Source organism: Atractosteus spatula, chromosome 1, assembly GCF_055471065.1.
Source record: "Atractosteus spatula isolate fAtrSpa1 chromosome 1, fAtrSpa1.hap1, whole genome shotgun sequence".
NCBI classification, from domain to species: Eukaryota; Metazoa; Chordata; class Actinopteri; order Semionotiformes; family Lepisosteidae; genus Atractosteus; species Atractosteus spatula.
The window spans coordinates 66,420,729-66,445,548 of record NC_142706.1 but is presented as its reverse complement, the minus strand read 5'-3'; the positions used below and the strand labels follow the sequence as shown (position 1 = coordinate 66,445,548).

The 24,820-nt window shown below is 35.1% G+C and overlaps 1 protein-coding gene across 1 annotated transcript in view; it reads right to left on the bottom strand.

Annotated features, from left to right (window-relative positions):
• The window catches only part of ndst3 (N-deacetylase/N-sulfotransferase (heparan glucosaminyl) 3), a 102,155-nt gene extending 77,631 nt beyond the window's left edge, over positions 1-24,524 (bottom strand). The window contains exon 1 of the mRNA XM_088917985.1: positions 23,247-24,524. Coding sequence (XP_088774111.1) covers positions 23,247-24,224 — 978 coding nt within the window. The 5' untranslated portion in view covers positions 24,225-24,524. The remainder of the gene's footprint in view (positions 1-23,246) is intronic.
• Between the last annotated feature and the right edge of the window lie 296 nt (positions 24,525-24,820).

The window sequence follows — 24,820 nt, the reverse complement described above, 5'->3', positions numbered from 1 at the left end:
TCCAGCTTGCTCTCCATGAGACACACAGACACACAGATCTGCCATTGTACGGTGCCCCTGGAGCAGTTGGGGTTAAGGGCCTTGCTCAGGGGCCCAGCGGAGTAGGATTCCTACTTATGGTAGTGCTGCCATTTGGAAGCCACTTGTAACCAAGGCCAATGCACAGCAACACATAACCTAATGTAGTGAGCACAAAACGGGACTTCTGAGCAGCAAAAGAAAGTAATATAATCTGACGAATTGTCTTTTTTTTCCCTGCATCTGGATGGGTTAATGTTTGGTGCAAGCCAAAGGAAGCCTTCAACACACTGCCTTCTCCAACTGTTAAACATGGTGGTGGATCTGTTATGGTATGGGCAGCTATCATGTGAGGTTCATTATGCCCAATTATTACTCTGTATGGCAGATCTATGACCAAGGAATACAAAAAGCCTTTGTAGGCAACCAGGTGCACACTATGGTGCAAAAACTGTTTCCAGATAATGTTTCTATATTCCAAGACAATAGTGCCCCCATATACACAAAGATTTCAAGAGTGGTTTCAAGAACATCAGGATTAATATCTTCCACGGTCTTCCCTATTAGCAGGTCTAAACTTCATTGAACCTTTATGAGATTTTCTGAAACAAAGAGTGCAAAGTCGATTCCCACCTCCTTCTGGAGGCTTTTCTTCTTAATAACAGTATTAGAAGAAGGACTGAAGCTGTTCCAAAGGCAAAGGGCAGCCAAGCTCTTTTTTTAGTTAAACATTCATACAGTATATTGCTTGGTGTTTCCTATATATGTGTGGTGAAGTAGACTACCAGCTCCAAATATACAACCCAATTCTAATTCATTTACAGTATAAGTTAATTATAAGTGCTATATTGGCCTTTTAAGTGGGTAAAATACACACATATAGTATAACTTATTCATATTGTGTATTGATATCGTTACGACCCCAAGTGTCTAGGGGTAAAGGGGTGTAACATTTAGGATAATTTTTGGATGCAGGAGGATTCTGGTGAGGGACTTGGGAAGTGTGATAACAAGGGTGAATAAGTGACTGGTATAAAAATAGGACACAATAACACACATGGGTAAGGAACTAGAGTGGTGCCAAAGAAAAGAAAATAACAAACAAAATGGAGCTGGCTAGGAAGGTGAGGGAAAGCTAACCTGAATACGAAAGAAAACCCGAAACACACGGTCTTCGGCGTCTTCAACACCCTAGCTAACCTCCACTGACTACCCAAAACCATACAAGACAAACGACACTCACCCGTACTAAACTAATTTGACTAATACAAGAATCAACTACATGTGTGCAAAATGTACCCAACAACCTAAACTAACTCTATACACAAAAGTTCACACAATACACAAGTGAACTATGAATACAAACGAGAGTAGAAGTAACGTTACAAAAGCACACTGAGTACAATTACACAAATACAATTACAAGTTTGGGCAAGGTAATGGCAAAATAAGGATAACACAAACAAACGAAAGTACAAAGAAACCAACAAAACAACAAAGCCAAAGCTATACGAAAACACACACACAAAGCAAAACAACAAACCAACAAAGGCGAAGCAAAACCAAAAGCAAAATGAAACAAACCAAAACCAAGCAGGACCAAAGTCAAACGAAAGGCCTCTTCCTTCTGAAAACCTCCGTGTTTTATACCGAATAAGATGAGTTGTGATTTGGCAAGAAGCTAATAGAAGATGATGTCATACGGAAACAGTGGTGTAATGATGGACCAATGAGGAAGTGTGGAACATAACAACAAAAACACATAGACCACACACTGGGACGTAACAATATAAGTTTATCAATACACAATCTGAATAAGTAATACTGTAAGTAAAGGTTAACAAATGTGTAACAGAATCACTGTGACATGCAAGTGATAACTGTATCTGGAAACCTGTTACATTATTCAATGTGTTTATTCTTAGATAATACTTCAGTATTTTGATAAAACATGACTTTCAGTAGAAAATCAGATTGCTGCTGGATATGGTACTGGTAGACCAGTAGGTGAAGCTGTTCTCTCTCTCAGAAATTCAAAACAAATACCAATGGTAGGGAACACTGAGTACAATATCTAAAAGCACAATTTAGAAATAAAAGAATGCGGATGGGCATTGATTCAGACATGTACAGGCTGACAGGAAAAGGAAAATTGCAAAAATATCCTTGTTGTTAGAGGTCTGCATTTATATAAAGTGTGTATTGCACATGGATGTACAGTAAATGCCTCAAAAGCTTATATGTAGCTGAAAAAGAATAGTGTTCACAGATTTCATACAATAGCTTGTTGCAGAAGGCAAAATAAAATACTTGATGCTTTCCTGATGAGTATTTGTAGTTTGACAATTAACAGTACCATTCTAAAGTGTCATCTTTGTTGTCATGACAACACCCCATGTCTTTCACAATATGCTCGCTATATAATTCTACATAAAACTCTATAGCTTACCGCTTAGATTTAACTATGAGCTTAGACTCAAGTGTTTGAACAACATACAGTATATGTTACAAGGAATGAAAGACTAATGGACTTTTAATTACAAAACTGAATTTTGTTTCTGGAAGGAAACAAGTAAAAGTAACTGAAGAATGCAAAACAGAGAAAGAAAAATAATATCTCTGTGAAAAAATGATTTATGATTGCATGTGAAATAAGAAGATATTCACTTGAATTTTGAAATTATAATTTAACATTTCTACAAGGCACTGACCATCTGTAACTGTTTTCATGGCATTTTATTGGTTATCATTTTTAGGTGCAAAATCACTGTCTTGCACAGCAGTGGTTAGAAGAATTTTAAATCTTTCTTCCTGCTGTCCTGGATTTGGCAGCAAGTGATAAAAAACATGACAGTCCTCTCATGCCTGTCAGTTTTCATGCAGTCACAACGAGGCCTAGGCTCTTCAGTCTGAATACATATCCATCTCAGCCCAGCCTCAAGATGAAAAATTAAAGGCTTCCTGTGTATGTCAAGTAGAAGTGTAGCTGCCTTCATTCCATCAGGTAACTTTATGCATTTTAGGATTTTGAGAATGACATGGCTGCCTTTAGAATGCAAAATTAATCACAATGCTTTTAGCATTTCCTTACAAAATCATTCCATTGCTCAGGTTTCTGAGACAAGCACACATTATATTACTGGTATGGAACACAGATAAAGTAGCACGGAGAAGCTGAAGCAGATTTTTTTAAACCCAGTCTTTGCCTGTCAGAAAGCTTCTTCAACACATCAACAATTTACCGCTAGCCATCTAGGAAACATATTTAGCTTGTTATTACTGTAACAAAAATTAATGTCCCCTCAAGACTAATATATAGCAATATTACATGGTGTTAATTAATTTAAAGACATCTATGAAAGACTGAGCAGGCAGGTTTACCGAGCTTATGATGTATTTAAAGATGACAGAAAAGGAAAGAAAGGTTATAGGTATTATTATGTTAAAGTTATGTATTACGTTATACTTAATTTGGAGTGCCAGTGAGAACTTAAAGGTTCTGATCTGTCAGCTCCTTATCCCTACTGGTTGATATATTGAACCCACACTGATCAAGCTCCTCAGTAGATAAATACATGAACATGAATGAACACATTTCCATGTACTGCCATGTCAGATAAACTGCCATTTATTGCCTAGCACATATCAGATACAGGGCTCAAGACAATCAAATTGAATTGATAAAATTCTATTAATACAATTTGAATAGCAACTGTCTTAATATATTTAAAATACAGTATATAATGTGTTTTTGTACTTTGTTGTAGACTACTCTAAAAATAGAAGAAAGACTGAAGTGATATTCCCTTATGAGTAAAGAAGTATAAGGGAGATAAATAACTAAATATTAGAGAGAATATATTATGGAGAAAAATAAGTCTGAGGCTTTAATTTTCTAAGTAGTTATGACAAAAATATCCCACTCAAAATTCCTTAAATTAATTCTGCACTATTACTTTGTTTTTAAAATAACAAAGCTAGGCACATCAGAAACTGTAAGGGAATGACAAAATTTAAAATGGCATTTCTATCTAGGTTTTATGGGACTATAAGAGAGTGAAGGGCTAGATGGTGGCAGAGTAACAGATTCTCATATAAAAACACAACATAAATAACCACACTGACTTTACACAGACCTCCAACTATTCATGTGGTAAAAAGTCCAGCAATTTACGTAGGTAGTACAGTCAACAATATATTCTTCCTTTTATAGGTAATTTGCAACTGACAGAAAATAAAATAAAATCCAGTTTCAAGGAGACAGTTCCCATCATTTTGCTTCAGGACACTATTGATAATCAAAGGATACAATCTCCAGGTTTATTAAGTTAAACCTGAATCAAATCACATTTACAGTGAGGCTTGGACAGCTGTGTTTTTTTATTAGAAATTTAAGTGATGCTTACAGTTTCCACATCTTCAGCAAAAAAACAGTATAACCGCTGTATCTTCCAAAAAGCACAGATGCCTTTCTGCTTTCATTTTAGCAACAACAAACTGGATAACAATAGCTTGTTACACAGACATGGATTAGTGGACTGCAGAAGCTTTGTAATCAGGTTATAGACTCTGCTCATCTTGGCTCAAATACATAGGTGGTGGAACACTGTGGAGGTTTCTTGAAAGTGAAACATAATATCAACACTTGGAAAGATAAAGGTCCTATCCTTGATATTCAGTATGCAGATAAGTTGTTAACATAGACAGAAACAAATCTTGCATTTCATGCAATCAGAAAGGTTTCCAGTGTTTTATAAATTAACTTCATAATAGAATAGGAATAGAGTTAATCTATTGATCCATTTTCTAACTGCTTTATCCAATATAGGTTCACAGGAGAGCTGGAGCCTAGCCTGGCAAGTAACAGGCGCAAAACAGGCTATAGCCTGGATGGGGGACACACACAACCAAAGACATGAAGACACACACACACCAGCCCAATTTTCCCAAAGCCAATTAACCTACCAGTATTGTTTTGGACTATGGCAGGAAACAGGAGCACCTGGAGGAAACCCTTGTGATCACTAGGAGAACATACAAACTCAACATAGACAGCATACAAGGAATTGAACCCAGAGTTCCAGTGCTGAGACACAGAAATGCTAACTACTGTGCCAATGTGCCGCCTAAACAGAGATAATTAAATAACAACTCTAGGAAATAATTAAATGTAGGCTTCAGATGTCCAAGAACAATCACAGTTGTAAAAACACTCTTAATATCTCTGTTTTTCATTCATTCAAAAAAAGAACAATTTATCTCTGGAGCAAAATCTTTTGAACATGATCCTATGTGTCTGGCAGCTCTCTTTGACAGAGCTTTAAAGTTGAACAGAGCCCTCCGGCTGTGTTATATATTTATATATTTATCTTTAAAATGAAAACCCTGGCATTCAACAAGAGATGCTTTACTTGTACAAAAGCACTATTTTAAAAAGGGTATTTGAAATCATATTGTGGCTTATATGCCTCTGCAGCCGTTTCATCTTTACTTTTACTTTAACGTTCTATGGACGTTGATTCTGTTATCCTGAACTGTAAAACCAACCCAATCTCCTAGACCCACCAATTTATTTATTGATTTCCCATCTACAATGATGTGTTATCAGTGTCCCTCCCTCACACTGAGAATAAGGTGTGCCATCGGGTGATGATATTCTATTTGCTCACTGAAATCAATGGCAATAAGAAAGTGCGATATATTGAAAGGTATATATCAAGCACAGCCAAAAGTGGAAGGATGAATGATATAGACCCAGATCTCTGTGGCTGTATGCTCTGATGAAATGCATTCTGGAACTGAAAAACATTACAAATTAATATTTTACATTACAAATATAAGTTATGATACATCTAAACATAGCATGGGGGTCTTCATTTCTGTACAGTATATACACTACATGTTCATTTTGTGCTAATGTGCTGGCGTGTCTTATACAGTAGCAGTAAAAAAAAAGATGTGTAAGCAACACATACATATTAATCAACGATTAGTAGACACATTAATTGCAAAATGCATATCAATTTACCATACAGTATGTAAGGACACAATATAAAAACAACTCGAGCCTATATATATAGCAATTTGAAGCTTTGCATTTGAGTATACTATACGTTCTCATTTGACAAAATGTGAGAAACCATCTGTGAGTATATTATTTAGCTTCTGCAAGTAAAATCAACAGCTTGAACATGATATGACATGTTTTAAAAGGTTTTGAAGTATCTGAACTCAGATTTGTTGTTTGAGCAAGAACACATTTTGTTGAGGCAGTGAAGGTCAAAGTGTGTAGGATTCAAATGCATGCTCTTCAATAGGATCAAGATCTGGGAAGAAGATGCAAGTCTGTCTGTGATTTGGGGCAAATTTGGGTTTAGGAGTTCGACGAAATTCCAAAATGTGAGGAGAAAACAAGGAAGATGTCAAAAGTAGTTTTCAAGGTTTTATTACACCTCAGCCAGACAAAATATTTATCACTTGATAGATCAATCCCTTCTTTTTGGAATGAGTACAGAAAAAACAAATACCAGTAAAAATGAGTAGCTTTAGCATGAACTTCTTTAAGAATACAAAAGCAATATCTGACATCAAGTGGTAAGAAATCATTCATTTCCCTCTTAAAAAAACAACATTCTAAAATATCTATAGCTGATGACTACCACAAATGAAAACTGATGCACAGAAATGTACATCACCGGCACTGTAACATTAAAATAAACCGCATAACGTAGCTGAAATATTTTTCGAGCAAGAATGATCGACCGAGTCTCGCACTGTAGACAGAAAAGAGTTTTATCCCTATGCATCATGTAACCACACCCCCGTAGAATGATATACAGTATGTACAATAATAACTAGTTCAGGTGGGTAGCTGTGTCAGCATGCATAGGCTGCAAAGGAACAATAAACAATAAACCTATTACTTGTTCGTTTGCATAATAACAAAGGTAAATATGTTTGTTTACATTTACATTAATTATATAATAACAATTAAATAGCCATGTTTATTTTCCAAACTAAAGCAAACTATGTACGTTCATCATTCTTTTTTTTCCACTGCCAAGAAATCTTATTTACGTAATTTATTAAATTGTAAACATCATATCACTAACCAACAATTCACACATCCCACTGTCTCTATTATGGCATGGACTGCGCTAATGCAACCGGGCTAGCCTGCTGAAAGGTTTGCCTCAAGGATAGAAAACCAACCCGTATTAAACCTACAGCTAAAATGTAAGAGTAGCTGTTTCTTTGTTTTACTACCAATATGACCTCGTTTTTCAAAGGTTTACTTTCAAAACTCTAAACATAATGGTCCCCTTTTTTATTTTTCAAAAATGAACAGGTATTTCTTCGTCTCAGGAAAACCTTAAATCATTATGTAACTGTGTATACACTGGATGGACACAAATGAACAGGGACAGTGACTGCACCGTTAAAAGTGCATCAACACAATTTTGTGTTTCTAAAGCCTACTATGATCTGAGTGGCACTGCGAGTGTATTCATCTGTGTGTGTCAGCATCCTTAGCTTTTCAACAGAGAATAATTTTCTTTTCCATTGTATAGCATGAAATCAGGACATCAAACAAAGCGCTTCATAAATTATTAAAGGAGGTCAGACACTCTCTGCTTTGCAGCACAAGGTGTTTTATATTCAATAGGTCTAACATACTGTTTTGCAATTCTTTGACAGGTATGACAGCAGGGGGTAACAGTACTTAAAAAGGAGTTCAACTGATGTCAAAGAAGCATGGCTCATAGAACTAATAAGGCATTTTCTGTTATTGTTATTATAATATCAGAAAGAATACCTTTGAGATTGAGGTTAATTTCTGCAAGGGCCTGCAGACATATGAGCATATGGGTCACAGTTTAAGAAATACAAAGCCTCAGTATTCAATGGATATGTCCTCAAACGTCCAGTATACAGTGTGTGGACCTGCCATGTTCCAGAGTAAAAGTCAGAACTGAAATTACTTGCAATAATTGAAAGTCTAGGTTACTTATATATATTCTGAACCCAGGTAATATTTCTTTAGTTTGTATTTGAATAAAATAGACTGAAAACAGAATGCTGCAACTGCAGGATTATATATATATTTTTTTAGTTTTTGGGAGTGCAAATGTAACTTGGAAATTAAGGTGACTATCAGACCATACCACACCACAATATACTAATAAGCACCTAAAAACTGTGCTCTTCATTATTTTGTTATTATATAAATTATTATATGTAAATAAATATTATAATTATATAGATGTAGATGTGGATTGACTAAAAAAAACATCAAATGAATTCAATAAGGAATAAGCAATGAAAAAGAATTTTAGTAGAGATCTTGTTTAATTATTATAATCAAGCGCCTTAATGGCTAAAATCCAAAATCTTAGAATCAACAGACATTTTCAGATTAGCCAAATGCATACACCTGAGCAGTGCTATAATGTTCTCACACTTGAAAAATGGACTTTTCAACCATGTCATTAGTACAACAACCGTTTCGTTAGTAAATTTGTGACTCCAGCATAACCCCCTCATTTTGACATCTGAAGAATCAGCAAATCAAAAAAAATCTGAAAAAAATACCATGTAATCATGTAATCAGGAAGAAGGTATAGGTCAGTACTGCAAACCAACTAACTAGTCTCTCCAATATGCATAAATGCAGGTAAGGAGTGTGTGCTTTCTTAGCCTGCTGGCTGCTGAGATACAGTATAACTTAAAACTTCTACCCTAGGTGACAATCCTATAAATAATTTGACTTTTTGAAGTGGTTCCTATTGTGAGGCCCTGGTGGGTCGCAGAGCACGAAGTTAATATGTTAATCTTAATGTGCCGCGTGACTCATGGGACACCCAGAAGAATTTAGAAACCATTTTTTACCATGACCATTTTTTTCACAGGTGTAATGTTAGCCCTCTAGATGAAGTATTGTATGAAGAGAAAAAACATGAAAATATTTTTCAGAATTACTCTTTGTCATTTTTTGTTAGTTAAATACAGAAAGAGGAAGCCATTCACTTCACCTAGCCAGTTTAGCAGTTTGCAATTAATAAAACCAAGGATTACATCCAGTCATTTCTTAAAAAAAGCTCTTGTAGGTTCTCCTACAAGATTTACTGTGTTGGACAAGGAATAAAATGAATGTTATTACACTTTTTTTCCCTAACTTTCTGTGGCTTCACCAAGGGCACCTTTTCCATCTTTTCCTGGGAGGCTTGCTCCACACTCCCACAAACATTTGCGTAAAGAATTGCCTCTTGTTCTCAATATTCAATGCACTTCCATGTAGTTTCCACTTGCGTCCTTTAGTAAGTGTTATACTGTTTATTCTGACAAGTCCACTGGGACTTTTAGAATTGCCTTTTAGGATTTTGAATATTTGAATTTGATAATGAACATTGAGTCCTCTTGTAATCTTTGTTCAAGACTAAAATAGTGTAGTTCTTTAAGCATGAGTAGAATACCATTTCAGACCCCAGAATGTACTGTATTTGGTTGCTCTTCTCTGGATTAATTCCAGAGCAGCAATGCATTTTTTATAATGTGGTAACAAATTTTGCACACCATTATCTAAATGAGGTGTTTTAGTGCAATGTACTCTTTTTATGGTACCATCCCTTCCTTTTAATTCTACACTTATAACTACAGTGTATGTATATCCAAACATTAAAAGCGATATTCACCAAGTGGGGTTTGCCCAGTCTTAAATTGTATTTAAATCTTTTTAAATTAAATTTGCTGCTTCTACAGTATTTGGTAATTATTCTATTTTGTTTTTATTTAGAAACTTGACTAGTTCATTGACCATCCCAAAATCTAGATCATTGATATAAATTAGGGAGACAGTCTGAAGTACTCATTTAGTACATCAACCACTTCCATTTCACTGTCTAGAAGTTTCACATTATTATACCTTCATTTAATCCTTTATGGTTCTTTTGCTGCTTTAATATTGAAAAAAAACTTTCATTTTATCATCATTGCAATATTCTAGCCTCCACCACAATATTAATTTAATTGTGTCTTCATCTGAGCTTAATTCAATTGTTCAGCTGTTATCACTTCTCCACTTGATATGCAGGGTATTCAGGCTGCTCTGTGCCTGACAGGTGAGTGTTGCATTTCAATCATGGTGAAAATGGGCTCCCTTCATATTTGAAATCAATTGGGATGCAAAGTGCTATACAAATGCAATTTATTTAATTGGTAATTAATTAATGCAAGCTATTACATGTATTATTCCAAAATGCATAAGCTATGCAGTTTTTGGAAATGCTGCATATTTTGGAAATTTAATTTAATCAATTCCACAATTGTCTTCTACTTGAAATACTTTAACGCAGATACACAGCATCACTGACATCTTGATTTTAAATAATGTCTCAAGGACACCTCTAAATGTCTGGCTATTTTGGAGCCAGTACATCTGTCATAAAGCTATGATAGAATTTACCTTTACATTTAAATACAATTTGTTACAGTATTCTTAAGTATGACTTTTCAAGGTCACTACAACAAATATGCTGTGTTGTAAGATTTAAAAAGAAAACAGCATGTTGCACGTCGCTGGACAAAATGTACTTTTACAGTAGCTACCTTATACTTCTAAGCTGTTTCATAGAAATGTAGTGATAGTAACTTTCTATTAGCATAGGCAGAGCACTATACATCACAAATAAAAACCTACATTTAACAGAGCAAAAACACGTAAACACCCAAGATTATTTCAACTAATGTTTAAATTTACCTACATATTGTAACGCTACGGGGTTCACATGGGCGCCCTCGCCGCTGCCGCATCAGGTCGGCCCCCCACCATCAGGGACTCGAACCCGAGCCTCCGGCGTCACTCAACAGGGGGCCAGCCTCTTGAGCCAAAGGGAAATCTCCCGTCAGCCCGGCGGCTGCGGTCCCTGCTATTCACAGGGAAGGGCGGCGACGTCACCGCTCTGGTAAGCCAGCTCTCGCAAGCAATGGAGGCCGTATGCATTACAATATTATATGCCACTAATTTCTTAGAATCACAACAATCAGAGTTTAGAAGCATAGCTAGAGTAACACTAGTGTAGGCTTTTCTATTGCAGACATAGCCAGTCCATCAAAATAGCTTGGATTTTCTTTATAATAAGTAACATTGTAGTGAACAGGCTGAATATTGCCCATCATATCACTGGGTGGATAAAGCAGTCTCTAAGCAACAGAATATTTTAAATATCACTGTAGTCAGAATTGGTGTTTCTTTTTGCTATTGTTGAAACATCTGCCTTATTTCAAGATTAATAAAGCAACACTTTTCTTGGAGAATTTGGTGTACCCCAAGTGGTAATGGTCTCTGAATACTGTCCACTACGGACTCAATAAAAACTTATTTGATGCTGAATTAAAGGTGAGCTTACACAGAGCTAATCAATACCAATTAACATGAACTATAGCTGATTATCTAACTTAGTGAAGTGTAGAGTAATTACTTAATCAATTATTTTCACACAGAGGAAAATTAGGCTATAAAATTCCTACATTGTAATACTTGGCAGAAAGACATTTGATAAATACTGAAAAAAGACATAATTACTTCATATATTATCACAAATTGTTTATATTTTAATCTAGAATTTGTGTATCCTAGAAAATGAGGAACACAAAAAAATACCAATTATTTTATGTGCTTACCAGATTGCAAACAAGTATTATTCCATTTAATTTAAAGCAGATAAAGTGTATAAGAGTTAAAGTTATTTAGGATACTACTGATGGAACAATCAAAAATCATTATCTTTATTTAAAAATATATTTAATTTGACATTGCGCCCATGAAATTTCTAATTGAGTAAGTACTGCCTTAGGCTCCATTTCTTGTTCCATGGTGCCCATTAGAGCATGGATCTATGCAACATGATTGCATATTCTTTGAAAATGTCCCTTTACAGCTATGCTACTTTTAAATATACTTTTAAAGGAGATTTTGTAATGTACTTTATAAACTTACTTTGGTGGTTACCTTTGGGAATCCTGACCCATGTCTGTGTTGTGGAATAAGTAATTTATAATGTTTCATCTTAAATTGTGCCCCAGATTCCATGAAGCAGGGGGTTGTACTAAGTTGTTAATGTTTAAAGCAAATAATGATAATTTATTTCTATTTACTGTGTAGGGACAAAGCCTATTATTTCACTTAAATTTAAGTATTATTAAAAATTTCTAATAATGTTGCCTGTCACAGGAATGTAGCTAAAGGGGCCCCTTTTTGTGATATCAGCCACAGGATGACCTAGTGGTCTCTGCATGAGGGAAAGTAAGGGTTATGAGACTGTCTTTTGGATAGGGATCTTTCTAAGATGGATGTCCACCACTGGTGCCTAAATGTCTAGCAGATAGTCATAGACATTTGGCTATAATCTTAAAACTGACAGGTCATGGTAAATCATCGGCCAAGATGACCAACCAATCAGAGACCTGCAGGGTGTGGGAAACCCACTTAACCTGGCGACTTCATGACCAATCGCCCCCAGTATTTTCCCCAGTTAAAAAGTGGTGCATCCCCTTTAACTTTGCCACTCTCCACCGAACCAACTTGGCTGACTGACGATAGAATCGCGTGCCTGCCACACTTGCTGTCTGAACTTTGGGACTTAAACTTTTTTCCTGAAGTGCCAAGTTAGAGAGTGAGCTCATACGTAAAGACAGAATTCTGCCCAAGGTCTAGCCTGCAGCAGGACCTTGCGACCAGCTAGCTACAGTACCACCATGCGTCTGCTTGATCACTGGATCAGTTGGACTTTTCACTGACACGCCTTTATTCAGCAGAAGCTGCTATGCTGGGAGCAAACCAAGTTTCTCCCCTTTTGTGTGACTCACCCCGACTGAGCAGTTACCACCCTTGTGCACAGACTTTGTCCCTAGTTCAGCTCAATGTTAACCCGGACACCTCACTTGAGAGAACTGTTGGCGTGAGGCTACAGCAGGGTCCTTCTCTCTTTCCCGATACTTTGAGCTGCCTGAGCACTAGAGAGCATCGAGCCAGCCAAGCATTGGACAGCGCTGTGTCAGCTGTTATTCAAACTTCTCCGCCGGAGTTACAAATACACGGTTGTGAGTGAGTATAATCAATATTCAATATTACTGCCCTTGAGAATTCAATTATTATTTTAACTCAAGTTGATATCAATTAAATTAAGTAGCAGTAGTCACTTATGAACACCTGAATGTTGATTATGTTAATTAGACTGATTAGGAAGTCAGTGTAACCAATGGTATACTAAATGTATTATCCTTGTTTTATGTATGTCTTCTGTTTAGTCACTAGAACTTGATAATTCCCATGTGATGAGCTGCCTTCTGTATACAGACAGACTCTAATGTATTTACCCTAAATGTTTTTATAGACACATTATTTTATGTATCAATAAATTTTTGTGAATCCTTGTGAAGACTCCTTATTGTTCTAAGTAGTGATTCCTGTTAGTCAAAGTAAACTCACACAATTTACTGTTAAACCTAAACATCGTGCCAGTAAATTCACACAAAACCCTTACAAGTGTTAATTATGTTAAAGGTTTTATAAGTGTTGAAATATATAATTTAGACAATCATCAGTAATAACAGTGATGTAAGGAAATTCTTTCTAAACTGAGGGGTGCAAAATATTTTTTAAGGTGGTGGTAGGCATGGGACAAAATGGAAATTCTTGTCTCAGCCACATTACCCAGAAAACAATGTGGAATGACTTCAGCGACCTGACGAATTGGTAGAAGACAATTGGTTGGATGACATTTAAAAACCAGGAAGCAGAAGATTTCAAAGGGCTGTCAACCTCTGATATTCAGGAGGAGAGCAGAGCTCTAAGATGCACTGCATCAGAGAGAGAAGGAGCCAACCAACAGACAGATCCATGGATTTAGAACTTAGTTTTTTTTTCTTTTGAAGTGTGATATTCAGACAGACAATTTGTGTTTTGTGAGAAAAGGTTTTTTGTTGTGAAGCCAGAAAGCAGACCAGATATTTATTGTATATAAACAGATATCAGAATAGGTGAAATCAGAGCTTAGAAAGATCTAGGGCTTTATACTTACACTGTCTAGATAAATAATATTTTTTTTACCCAATTGCTGTATATTAAAAAAAAACCTTCAGCACCCAAAATATTTAACGGCAGCACCAGATATCCCTAACAATGATACTGAATACATAAACAACACTGGTTGTAGGTACAAAAGGAATACAAAAAAGTCAACAAGCATAAAGCAAAAGTGAAACTTGCAAAGCAAAATGAAGCAGAAACCTGCTGTCTTTAAACACCAATTTATTGATAAAGGCTGAATCTTAAATGTTTCCATCTGAAACAGTGCAGCAATCCCATTTATTTGCAGCTTGTAGTCTACACTAAGTCTATCTCAGAAGGATATCTTGATATTGTGTTTATCTGCCCATTGCATAATAACTCAGCTTGTTAGAGAATATTTTTCTATGATGTCTTTGTATGAATGACTGTGGGAGACATAGAGGTTTTTGTACATTTCACCTCAGCAGTATGTTTTACACAGTCCATTTCCGTATAATCATTTTTAAATGGTTCTTTTGACAGAACCAAACAGGACACGAGAAATGGTCTGACACCTGACTTCTTCAGCACCAACAATAAAACTTGAACCAAAGGACTCAAGTGGAAAAACGAGGGAAGTGTGCATATAAGTAAGACTGGAGCCAATGTTTTACTTATTGGTTTGTGGGAGCTTAGAATAAGCTACCTAGCCTTGTTGGCAAAGCTGATGCTATGGATTCTTAAAAAATGGGTGGATGAGATCTTTAGAAGTATTAGCAACTAAAATGAGAAAATAAAACAGCTAAATGAACCAATAATATAAATTAATTGTGCTCTTATAAAATGGCTGTAAGAGATGCTTGGATCTCATAGCAACCAAGCAAGCTAAAATGGGGTTGAATGGCCTCTACTCATTTGCATGCTTTCTTATGCTCTGTGTTCTTATGTTTATGTTATAGTAACTAAAAATATTAATTTAATAATTTGATACAATCATACACTAATGTATTTTCACAAGACATTATTCACTAATTCATGTAGTTTAATAATGTGTCCACTTTGTAACAGTAACACCCACTGCACAAAATAATAAAGATATGTAAATCTACAGAGAGAAATACTGGCTACCTTTCAATTACCTGTAATTTATATTACTAAGTAGGATGAACTATCAAAAAATGTAAAAATGTCTTATTGATAAATATTGTATATAGAACTACACAAACTAAATTATGAAACTAAACAAATTAATAAATAATCACTGATGGAAAAATCACTGTTTTCAAATAAAGGCCATGTTTTGTTTCTACTGTAGGGTATTAAGAGACTAAGAGACTACTGCTGCTGAATAGATCTACAACCATGCATACTGTTGTCAGAGCTACCCTTTTCTCACTCTCTCCAAAACACTCGCTCAAAAATATACAATCAAAACAATTTTCCATAACTGTATTGGGGTTTACACAATATCTAATACATTTAAAGCATTCTAGGGAGGAATCACTGATTTTATATGGTCGCTATTAAATTGGAAATTTTCAAATAAGCCTTATGCTTTTAATGCACGAATAAATTGTTTTTTAAACTTTAAATATTTACAAAAAGAACGCCTCACATCTTCTGTTTTTTATAGCAAGGGCTTTTGCACACTATTTGGTCATCGGTAGAATGATTAGCTATAGAATTTGTCTTTTAAAACAGAATGAAACAACAAACCAAATGTGTTAACCTTTATCTTTTCTGACTTATATACACTATATAAGTGTATATAGTAAAGGAAATGGAACCTCTCAGATTAGATACCATTTTGTATGATTGAATGTACAAAAGAAGAATGTTTTTTCTTCATTATTTTCTAAATTCTTACTAAAAGTTTTCATACAGTATTATTAATGCTGCTTTGTGCTAAGGCTACTCACATGTATTGCAGATACAATGGAGTTAGAATAGACCTAATGTAGCTGTACACATGTAAAGTCAGAATTTAAAATAATAACAAACAGTACCAAAGAAATAGATCAAATGGAAAAACCTTAGCCTGAGGCCATGTACTAGACTGAGTTCCCTCCAGTTCTGTGCTAAATAATCTGTAAAATAAACTTCTGTTCTATCCTACATAAATTTGACAAATTTCAAGGGAAACCAGTTGAGGATCCATGTATTAAAAGTTGATAATTTTAATAAGAATACTTGTATTTTGTGTAGAAGTGCCCTGCTTTCTAAATCAGATTTTTCAAACTGAAAATGTATAGCTCAGAAAACAGGGCTGCTAATAATACTACATAATTATTAATCTTACATAATCATTAATAAGAATAAAGTAAAAGTGTATTTTCGCTGTTCAAATCCCTATCTTCGTGTCCCAGTTCTTTCACTGTTAGTTTCCATCTTAATGAACTCTGGGTAAGGGTACATGGCCAGAATGAAGGTTCCACTTAAGAAACTCATTTGTTCTACAAAGCTATCAATGTGCAATCCAGTTTTAAATCCAGGCTGGAAATATGTGCCATTGTGATTTATGTTTTTAAAATTATTATTGCAGAAAATGTAGTTATGCTATATCTTTCATATGCAATTGATTCAACTGATAAAGCTGTATTTCCAGTATTCCTAGAGGCACAGAAGTATGGGAGACTGAAGGCACACTTAACTGACCTTTTGACATTATGTAACCACAGCAAAGAATAAAATGGAAGATGTTCAATAATAGGATGTCAAATAAGCCTGTTAACATTGTTTTATGTATAAAAGCAATATAAAGCTAGGTAACTTAGAAAATGGAATTAAATTGAATCTGTCAGATGTATGTGATTGGAAATATATTGTAAGCACATAGACCTGACAAAAATCAAATCAGAATGACAAACAGTAAGTTATTAGCAAATTTAATCTTTGAGTTTGAATTTAAAATAGTTTTAGACTAATTTGCACCAACATGCTGTATTATGAGAATGTTTACAACATACAGAAACAGTAATTAGAAATTCCCATATAAATTAACACAAATTATCTTTTAAGATTTACAGATATGACCATTGGAATAAAATAATAACAAAATTACTGATAAACAACACCTGTAGTTTATAGATTTTAACGTAAATAACTTTTAGTGTAGTATACCTGTCATATGCTTTTCTTAATATTTTAAATTCTATACCATCAAGCTGGCAATTCAAAATACTATAGGTTATTCACAGTCAAATGTTAACAAGTTCTTTCACTGTATTGGAAACCCTCCACATGTTCAGGTGTTGAATTAATGTATAAAAATTCAAATGTTAAAATGTTCAAAAAGTTGGCACATCTGCATGACTAGTAACAGCTCTGACCTGCTGGAATTTGAACACAGCAGCTCACATGCTGCTCACTTCAGGCTTCAGTGCCACACAGCGCTGATCCCCGGACAGTGGAGACCTCTGCTTCACTACAGACTGGCTCTACTGCCATAGGAAAACACAGCTTTATTCAGGTTACAGGGGGTGACATTTATCTGTAACAGGTCAAGTGGCAATGAGTACTATAAGATTTGCATGTGGTAAAAATGAAAATCTGCTTTCCAGCATATTTGTATTATATGCACAGTTGTATATTTGTGTTATAACAACACACTTTTCTGGTCAGTTTGTTTACGCTGGGAGATTAAAAGAAATGAATATTCCTCAAGAAGTTAACCTGATCATTTTTTCCAGTGTATTTTGATTTGGCTGATATTCTATTTTCTAGTTCCTTCCAATTTGGAAATACCAATTACTCAAAATGTTGATTGCTTGTGACCCATCAGTGGGGAAAGAGTACTGTGAATGCATTTCTTCGACACTTCCACCTTAGAGCTATTTGCTATATTAAATGCTGTGAGCACTTTTTGAGAGATTTAGTATCCATCAGTGGAACTACTGTATGTGCTGATCACTGAGACACTGCAAGCCCATAGGCATTTGGCAAACCTTAGATGCACTCGTCAACTAAAACTTCACTGCCACTTTGGGATCCCAGTTAGATTCTGCTAATGGCATAGCACAGGCTGTAAGTGGTGATGTTTGGATTTTGAATGAGTACCTTAAGCAGTTGGTCCGCATTTTAGTCTTTTTGACTTGAAAAGCACTTCCCTTGCTATTGAATATGGTGCTACATTGATGCCTGTCTCACTGAGCAGAGCTGTATTTTTTTAAGACAACAAAATGTTGTTTTTAATGATGTTGGTAACTAAATTTAGGAATTGCTGTTTGTATAAGAATGAGCTCATATTTTGGTATTAAATTAACCTTAAAAAGCTTGTCAATATTACATTTTCAATTCCTTACCAATGTGCTATCTTACACATAAGAACAAAACTCATTAGAAAGGTTGCTAATAGGAGGCCTATTTATCCAAGAAGTTCATCAGCTGTTTTTTACAGAACCCCATAGGACCAACTACATTAACATGGATGAAAATTGGTTCCAGGAACTAATAACCTGTGTGTTTAGAAGTACTGTAAACTTCCTTTTAATTATCATTTGTATCCACAAATCCTTGTTTCATTGTTCATTTGATTAACATGATTAAAACGTATCCTGATCTGGAACACTTGTATCAAGTCTTCTTATAATCTCTTTGGTTTAAGGCAAAAGAGACTCAGTTCTTTTAATAATGTGTATGACATACGTATAGACTAGTTAATCCTGTCACTTTTCTTTGAACCCTTTTAAGGGCAGCAATTTGTATAAATGTGTGCTTTTTTTGTAAAAACAAATGAGATGAGGCCATTCTGCCCATCTAGTTCAATCTGATTTCTAATCGCGAATTGATCTGAGGATTCTTGGAAGAAACATTGTTATCAGCTTTAACAACATTATGGGTAGTTTTCTACAGACTCTCACACCGCAAACACAGTCTCTGTGAGTCTCTCACAGTCTATTTTTTTCTTTTAAGGATATATAAGTTTGTCTTGAACCTCTGACAACTATTGTAATCTTTTTCAGCCTGCACCTCTAATTCAATTTTGCTTGAACTTACTATTCAAACATTTTTGACAAGGGTATCACCATATTTAAGAGTGTACTAGAACATTTTTACCCATTTAATTGAACAGATCTGACTTTACATTAAATGGTAGTTGCGAGTGTTTAAAGCACTTTAAAGTACAGTCATGATCAAAATAAATCAATAATAGAGTGAACATACCCATTGCTTATTTATAGCATGCAAAATCTAGTTGTCAAACATTTACAAAAATTATTTCGAATGCTAAAAAATAGGATTTACACAAATCAGGAGGTATCTGAAAAAATATAGGATTATTGATTTGTTAAATTCAGTATGACTGTCTCTGTTGCACAAGCAAGATACCAGTGCATACAGCACACACTGATTACTTATTAACATAGTACATGGACACCATGGAAACAGAATGAAACTTGAAAATATTACTTTATACAAGGTGTATGGGACATTTCATGGTGTTATAACTAATACTTCTAACTTATTAAAGTAGATGAATTTACTCAGTACTTTTGGCCAGTTTTCATATTTTATTTAGCTACCTTTTACTTTATGCAAGTGCTTTAAGCCTGTTTGAAATTTCCAAACATATTTTTTATATGACAAAAATGCACCTCCTTGCTGCTCCAGTATGCTCTGATATCATCCTTATTTTTTCTAATCCCAACTGTTTAGAAAATCAGTACACAGAGCACCACTTAAGAACCTTTTCACATTTGTCACATTTTCTTTGCAACTGCATCAGTTACCATTTCAATTGAAAGGGAGAACTGAAATTGCCTTATTTTCACAGATTTTCCAAATATTTTTTGTACTTTTCAGTGGATCAAACAGCCCAGTAGTTACTTTTAAACGGAGAATGTTCAAACACTAAAAATAATTAAATTACTTTGAGAGCAGGCCTGTGGTAAAGAAATAATAAAAAATCACTGAGCTATCTGAAAGGAATTCTGAAGGAATTATAGATTCTAGATATACAAGACCTCACTCAAAATTTTAGAAAACCATTTGTCAAAGCTACGAAGACATTTGGGACCAACTCATTACTCAGTGCCATGATGGGGGATATTTCAGCAAACTGCGGAGAGTGACATTCTAATCTCCCAACATCCAGAGCTGAGTGATGAGACACAGACAAAAAAAAAATCAAGCAGTTATCTTGGGCAGCATGATGGTAATGCCTCACTGACAAACTAGGATGAGTTCAGACAAGAAGATGCCTTGGGCTCTATCTAAGATGCATCTTGAAGGGCAATTCATGTTTTGCACCCTGTCATAAAAACAGTTCTTACTTGTTCGTCTAATGACTTCAATACATGACACTTTTTTTAAATAACAAGAATGGCACACATACTTTAATAAGACACTGAATAACACCAAGTCTGTGTAAAATGCCACACAGGGTCCTCAAATCGCATCATATTATAACTTCAATCATGGGAAGACTGCTAATGAGCCACATGTTCACTATATGAGAACATTCTATTGATTCTTTCTCTCAAAAATAATATTTTTACTGCTTACAATGTGACCAGTCATTGACTAACCCTTTGATTATTGTGAGGCATTACAAATGCAACAAATGAATATTGGATCCAAAAACAATTGTTTCTTTCTTGTTATCAGTATATGTTTTCCAACAACCTTGTTAAAGGAACTGTAACTAAAAAAAAATTGTACTATTTATGTAATCAAACACTTGTTGTGCAGCACAAATATGATGTAAACACGCAGCTGCATCCGAGAAAATGGTCCTCTAGACACTATGAAGATATGGAAATAAAACAATGGACTGCAGAACTTTCTGCCCCTAATTAGATTGACCTGTTTTTACCTTTTGTAATCCTTCCATAAGTCTTTATGGTGACAATTCAGTTTCCTTTCAATATACACCTAATTTCTCTGTGATTTTACATGAAACTGCAGCAAAAGGTGGTTGGCTTTACCTATATCATGATCATTCTCCAATCAATTTTGGAGAATTTTACCATTTAAGCTGAAGACATGGAATACTATAGTACCAATGTACTGTAGGCAGCTAACTGTAACAGAAAATTCCTAGGCTAACTGTTTAGGTTCATGTTATTACACCACTAAAATATTGGGGGGAAGATGTAAAAATGTTCTATGTCAGCTATAGCTGCCATGTCATTGTTCACAGGATTTGGGCTACAAGCATGTAGAAGATAACACTTTTGGCAAACATGCAATTTATACCAACACTGTGTTTGCTTCAGCACAGTCAGTCAATGCACTGAATTAGGATTAATGAAACAAATCAAACAAAACTCTTTTATAAAAAATAAATGATATTAAATATCTTTCTAATAATATACTGTATGTGCTTGTGAAATTTGTACAGAACAATGTGATTGTGTAGTGTACCAACTTTACCCAACCACTACAGAAATTAGTTTTTTATTTTATTATTATTATTATTTCAAGCATATGGTCTCAGAGTACACATATGAGGGCTTAATGCAACAAGTAAATTAAATTAGAAATCATCCATCACATTATCTACCTGAAAGTCTAGGGGATTGCGAAACATGAATGCATGGATGAGAAGAGAGACATACTGGCTATCACAGCTCTAACATGAAAATGAATTATAAGCACTATCAGTTGATGAGACTAGAGGTAGATTATCTACCCACTGCCTTCATACTGTATCTAGAACATGTCAGTTTGCTGGTGGTCAGCACTATGGGTTCATTGACTGTCGTACTGAAATACAACTGAAAGGCAGGAAGATTTTGCATAAATTATTGATTTATGTGAAAACTGATTAACCATCTCAAATGAAAAAAAGACAACAGAGTATATGTTTTCCTGTCATGTCACTGCAGACTTTACTGCAGTTTGCTCTTGTGAAAACCCCCCTCTTGTTTGCAGCCTCAGCCGAAAAGATACAAGAGGCATTCAATCCCTCAGCTTTAGCACTGTATCACAGCTATTTCCTATTCAGTTGTAAGCTTTCTAGATTAAAACACATTATATTTGACACAACACAGTTTGACAAATAATATTTATTAGAATAAATGCAATAATGAATATGTTTGCTTCAGATATAGGGTGCCGATGCTTCTGTTGCTGCATGTGGAAACTGAAGCATATGGAAATAAAAATGTTATTTCCACGAATCCACCTCCATCAAGAAATAGTGGCAGCTGACCTTGTCATGTCAGAAGAGTTCTGTGCTTGTGCCTTTGAAAGGATAGTGGTAATGTACTTGCACAGCACTAATTAGCACAGCTTATCAGTAAAGTGGTTTATTCTCTAAATCTGAAAGTAATTGCTGGAAGTTTAAGTTAAAAAGTTGGCAAAGGATACTTTTTTAACAGCTTTGGAACTTATGATAGACTATTAGGAAACAAAAAGTGGACCAAAGTATGTATTGTCATTAGAATTAGGTCATTAGCAATATTTGTAAAACATTATAACAGTACTTGATATATTAATATCATAGTTCTGAGCATTCACCAAAATAACATGGTCAGTTCATGCAAATTCAGTACGAGTTAATGAAGAAACAGAAAGCAATCTTCAAAAATTAAAAGTGATTTTTCAGTAATATGGTTTGTAGATATTCTTTTGTTTTATGATAAAGCAAATAATTAAGACGATTTTAATTTTTTAACGTGTTTAATGTTCAGACACTTATTACGGTTTGGCAAACCAACTATTAATGGAAGGAATGTAAAATGTAATACATACTTATAAGTAATAAAGCTTTCACAGTAATTTAATTCTAGCATATAAGTAACTTTTAGTGTTAAACCCTATCTTTAAAAATAAAGTATAAGTATCATTTGCATATCTAATATACCTGCTTAATATAACACGCTTTTAAAAGTAAAGTATTGTTCACAGTTTTTAAAGATATCCTAGAGAGTATAATAGCCTCTGAGGTACATCCACTGCTAGTAAAACATCTGAATAAGAAGTAATGAATCACTTTGCATAACTTGATAGTTTTATGCTGTTGTCACACTGCTAGCCATAGGCTTAAAAGAATTCAGTAAGTCATGCAGTAATAGGACAAAGGCGAAGTCTAACCCCCACTCTGCTACAACAGTGAAATAGTGCCAGAACGTGGGAAAGGGTGAATGCAAGTATTTCAAACCATTATTCAAGTTAATAGGCTCTTTGACCTGGAGATCAAATGCAAATTACTTATACTTATGTGCTTTTCTCTTACCTTTACATCATTGACATTCATCCGGGTTCCTTCTTTCCCAACAAAAATATCATCAATGTCAACAAGAATGTATCTTTCCAAAGACAGAGACAGCTTCTTCCCTGAAAGGAAAGAAATGGCATCCACGAAGATGAGCCTGTGCAGCCAATAATTAAGGTTGTGTCCGAAAAGGACACGTTGAATGCCATCATAAAGGCCTAAATCCTGGATAACGGTAATGTACAGAGATTGCCCCATGAGGGCTGATGGAATGTTATCTGTTTGTCTTGATTTAGCCAGCAACACTGGTTCATATGTGGAATGGTTGGACTGGAACACTGTCCAGTCCTCTCCAGGTAATGGTCCCCTGTCTACTTCTGCTTTGGTGAGAGAGAGCAATGGAGAACGAGGATTAACACAGCAATCCTTAAGGCCCAAATTGGTATGTAGGTACAAAGGAAAGCCCTTCAGTTTAACGATTGGTAAAGTGTTTTCATTTGCCTTGTGGAAACCAATAATTCCAACGCTGTATTCCACACAGTATTTATCTAAAAGGTCCCTATTCCATGAGTCCATATTCACATATTTTAGCATATTTTCATAGATAATCAGTGCATAGCGTCCTCTTCCTTTATTTGTCAAGGGTGGGATATCACCCTTTCCTGGTGCAATTTCTGAATGGTACTGGAACTGACTTGACTCCAGGATTGCAATGATATCTTGCCCCAGCTGTGAATACTGACTCTCGACAAAGACCAGTACAACAGGGTCTGTCCTTGAAGTGTCAATGGGCTTTGCAGTCTTCATCTCCATTAGCCGATAAGGTAGAAGCTTTAGGTCTCCACAATCCATATCAGGGGTACCATCTGAGAGTTCTATCTCCTGGTTATAGCCATTGTACAAGTAATAGGCAGATATGAGAATGCTCACCATGCAGAAGGTGGCGAGTAGGATCACCAGTCTTCGCAAATTCCTGCGAAGCTTAATGACAAAATTCATGTTGTATTGATGGGCCTTCTTTTAAATATTTTTTATTCTTCTTTTATTTATTATTGTCCCATAGTGAGAAAAATGTGGGACTCTCTAGTATTCATAAGGGATTCATGTAACCATTGCAGTACATTGAGGATTTCCCTTCAGGAGCTGTATGGAGTGGGATCTTCTCTTGATTTTCCAGTGTCTTTGGGCAGTCAACTGAAAGAGGACTCACTTTTCCTTGAGATCGTCTCCATAGAAATGAACTCTGAGAGTCTAAGATGCCAGTAGAAAGAATCCAATATGTTTCCTTCAATATTATCTGAAAGAAAAGACAAAATGTCAGAATAAACTGGAATTCATAATACTGACCAGTTTCCCCTCAAATTCTAAATAACTACAACCTTTGCAGATAATGTATATAAACAATATGCATCTTTGGGCTCCTAAATTGCACGTATGGCATAATTTGTCTCTAGCAGTCCCTATTCCTAATTATCGCTTCTAGGTTAGAGTGTGCCACATGTTGGTTTACCAGACATAAGTATTGTGAACTGAGCACATTCTCTATCTGGTAAAGAAACTTAGTTACCAATAAAACTTATATTTATGTTTGTATG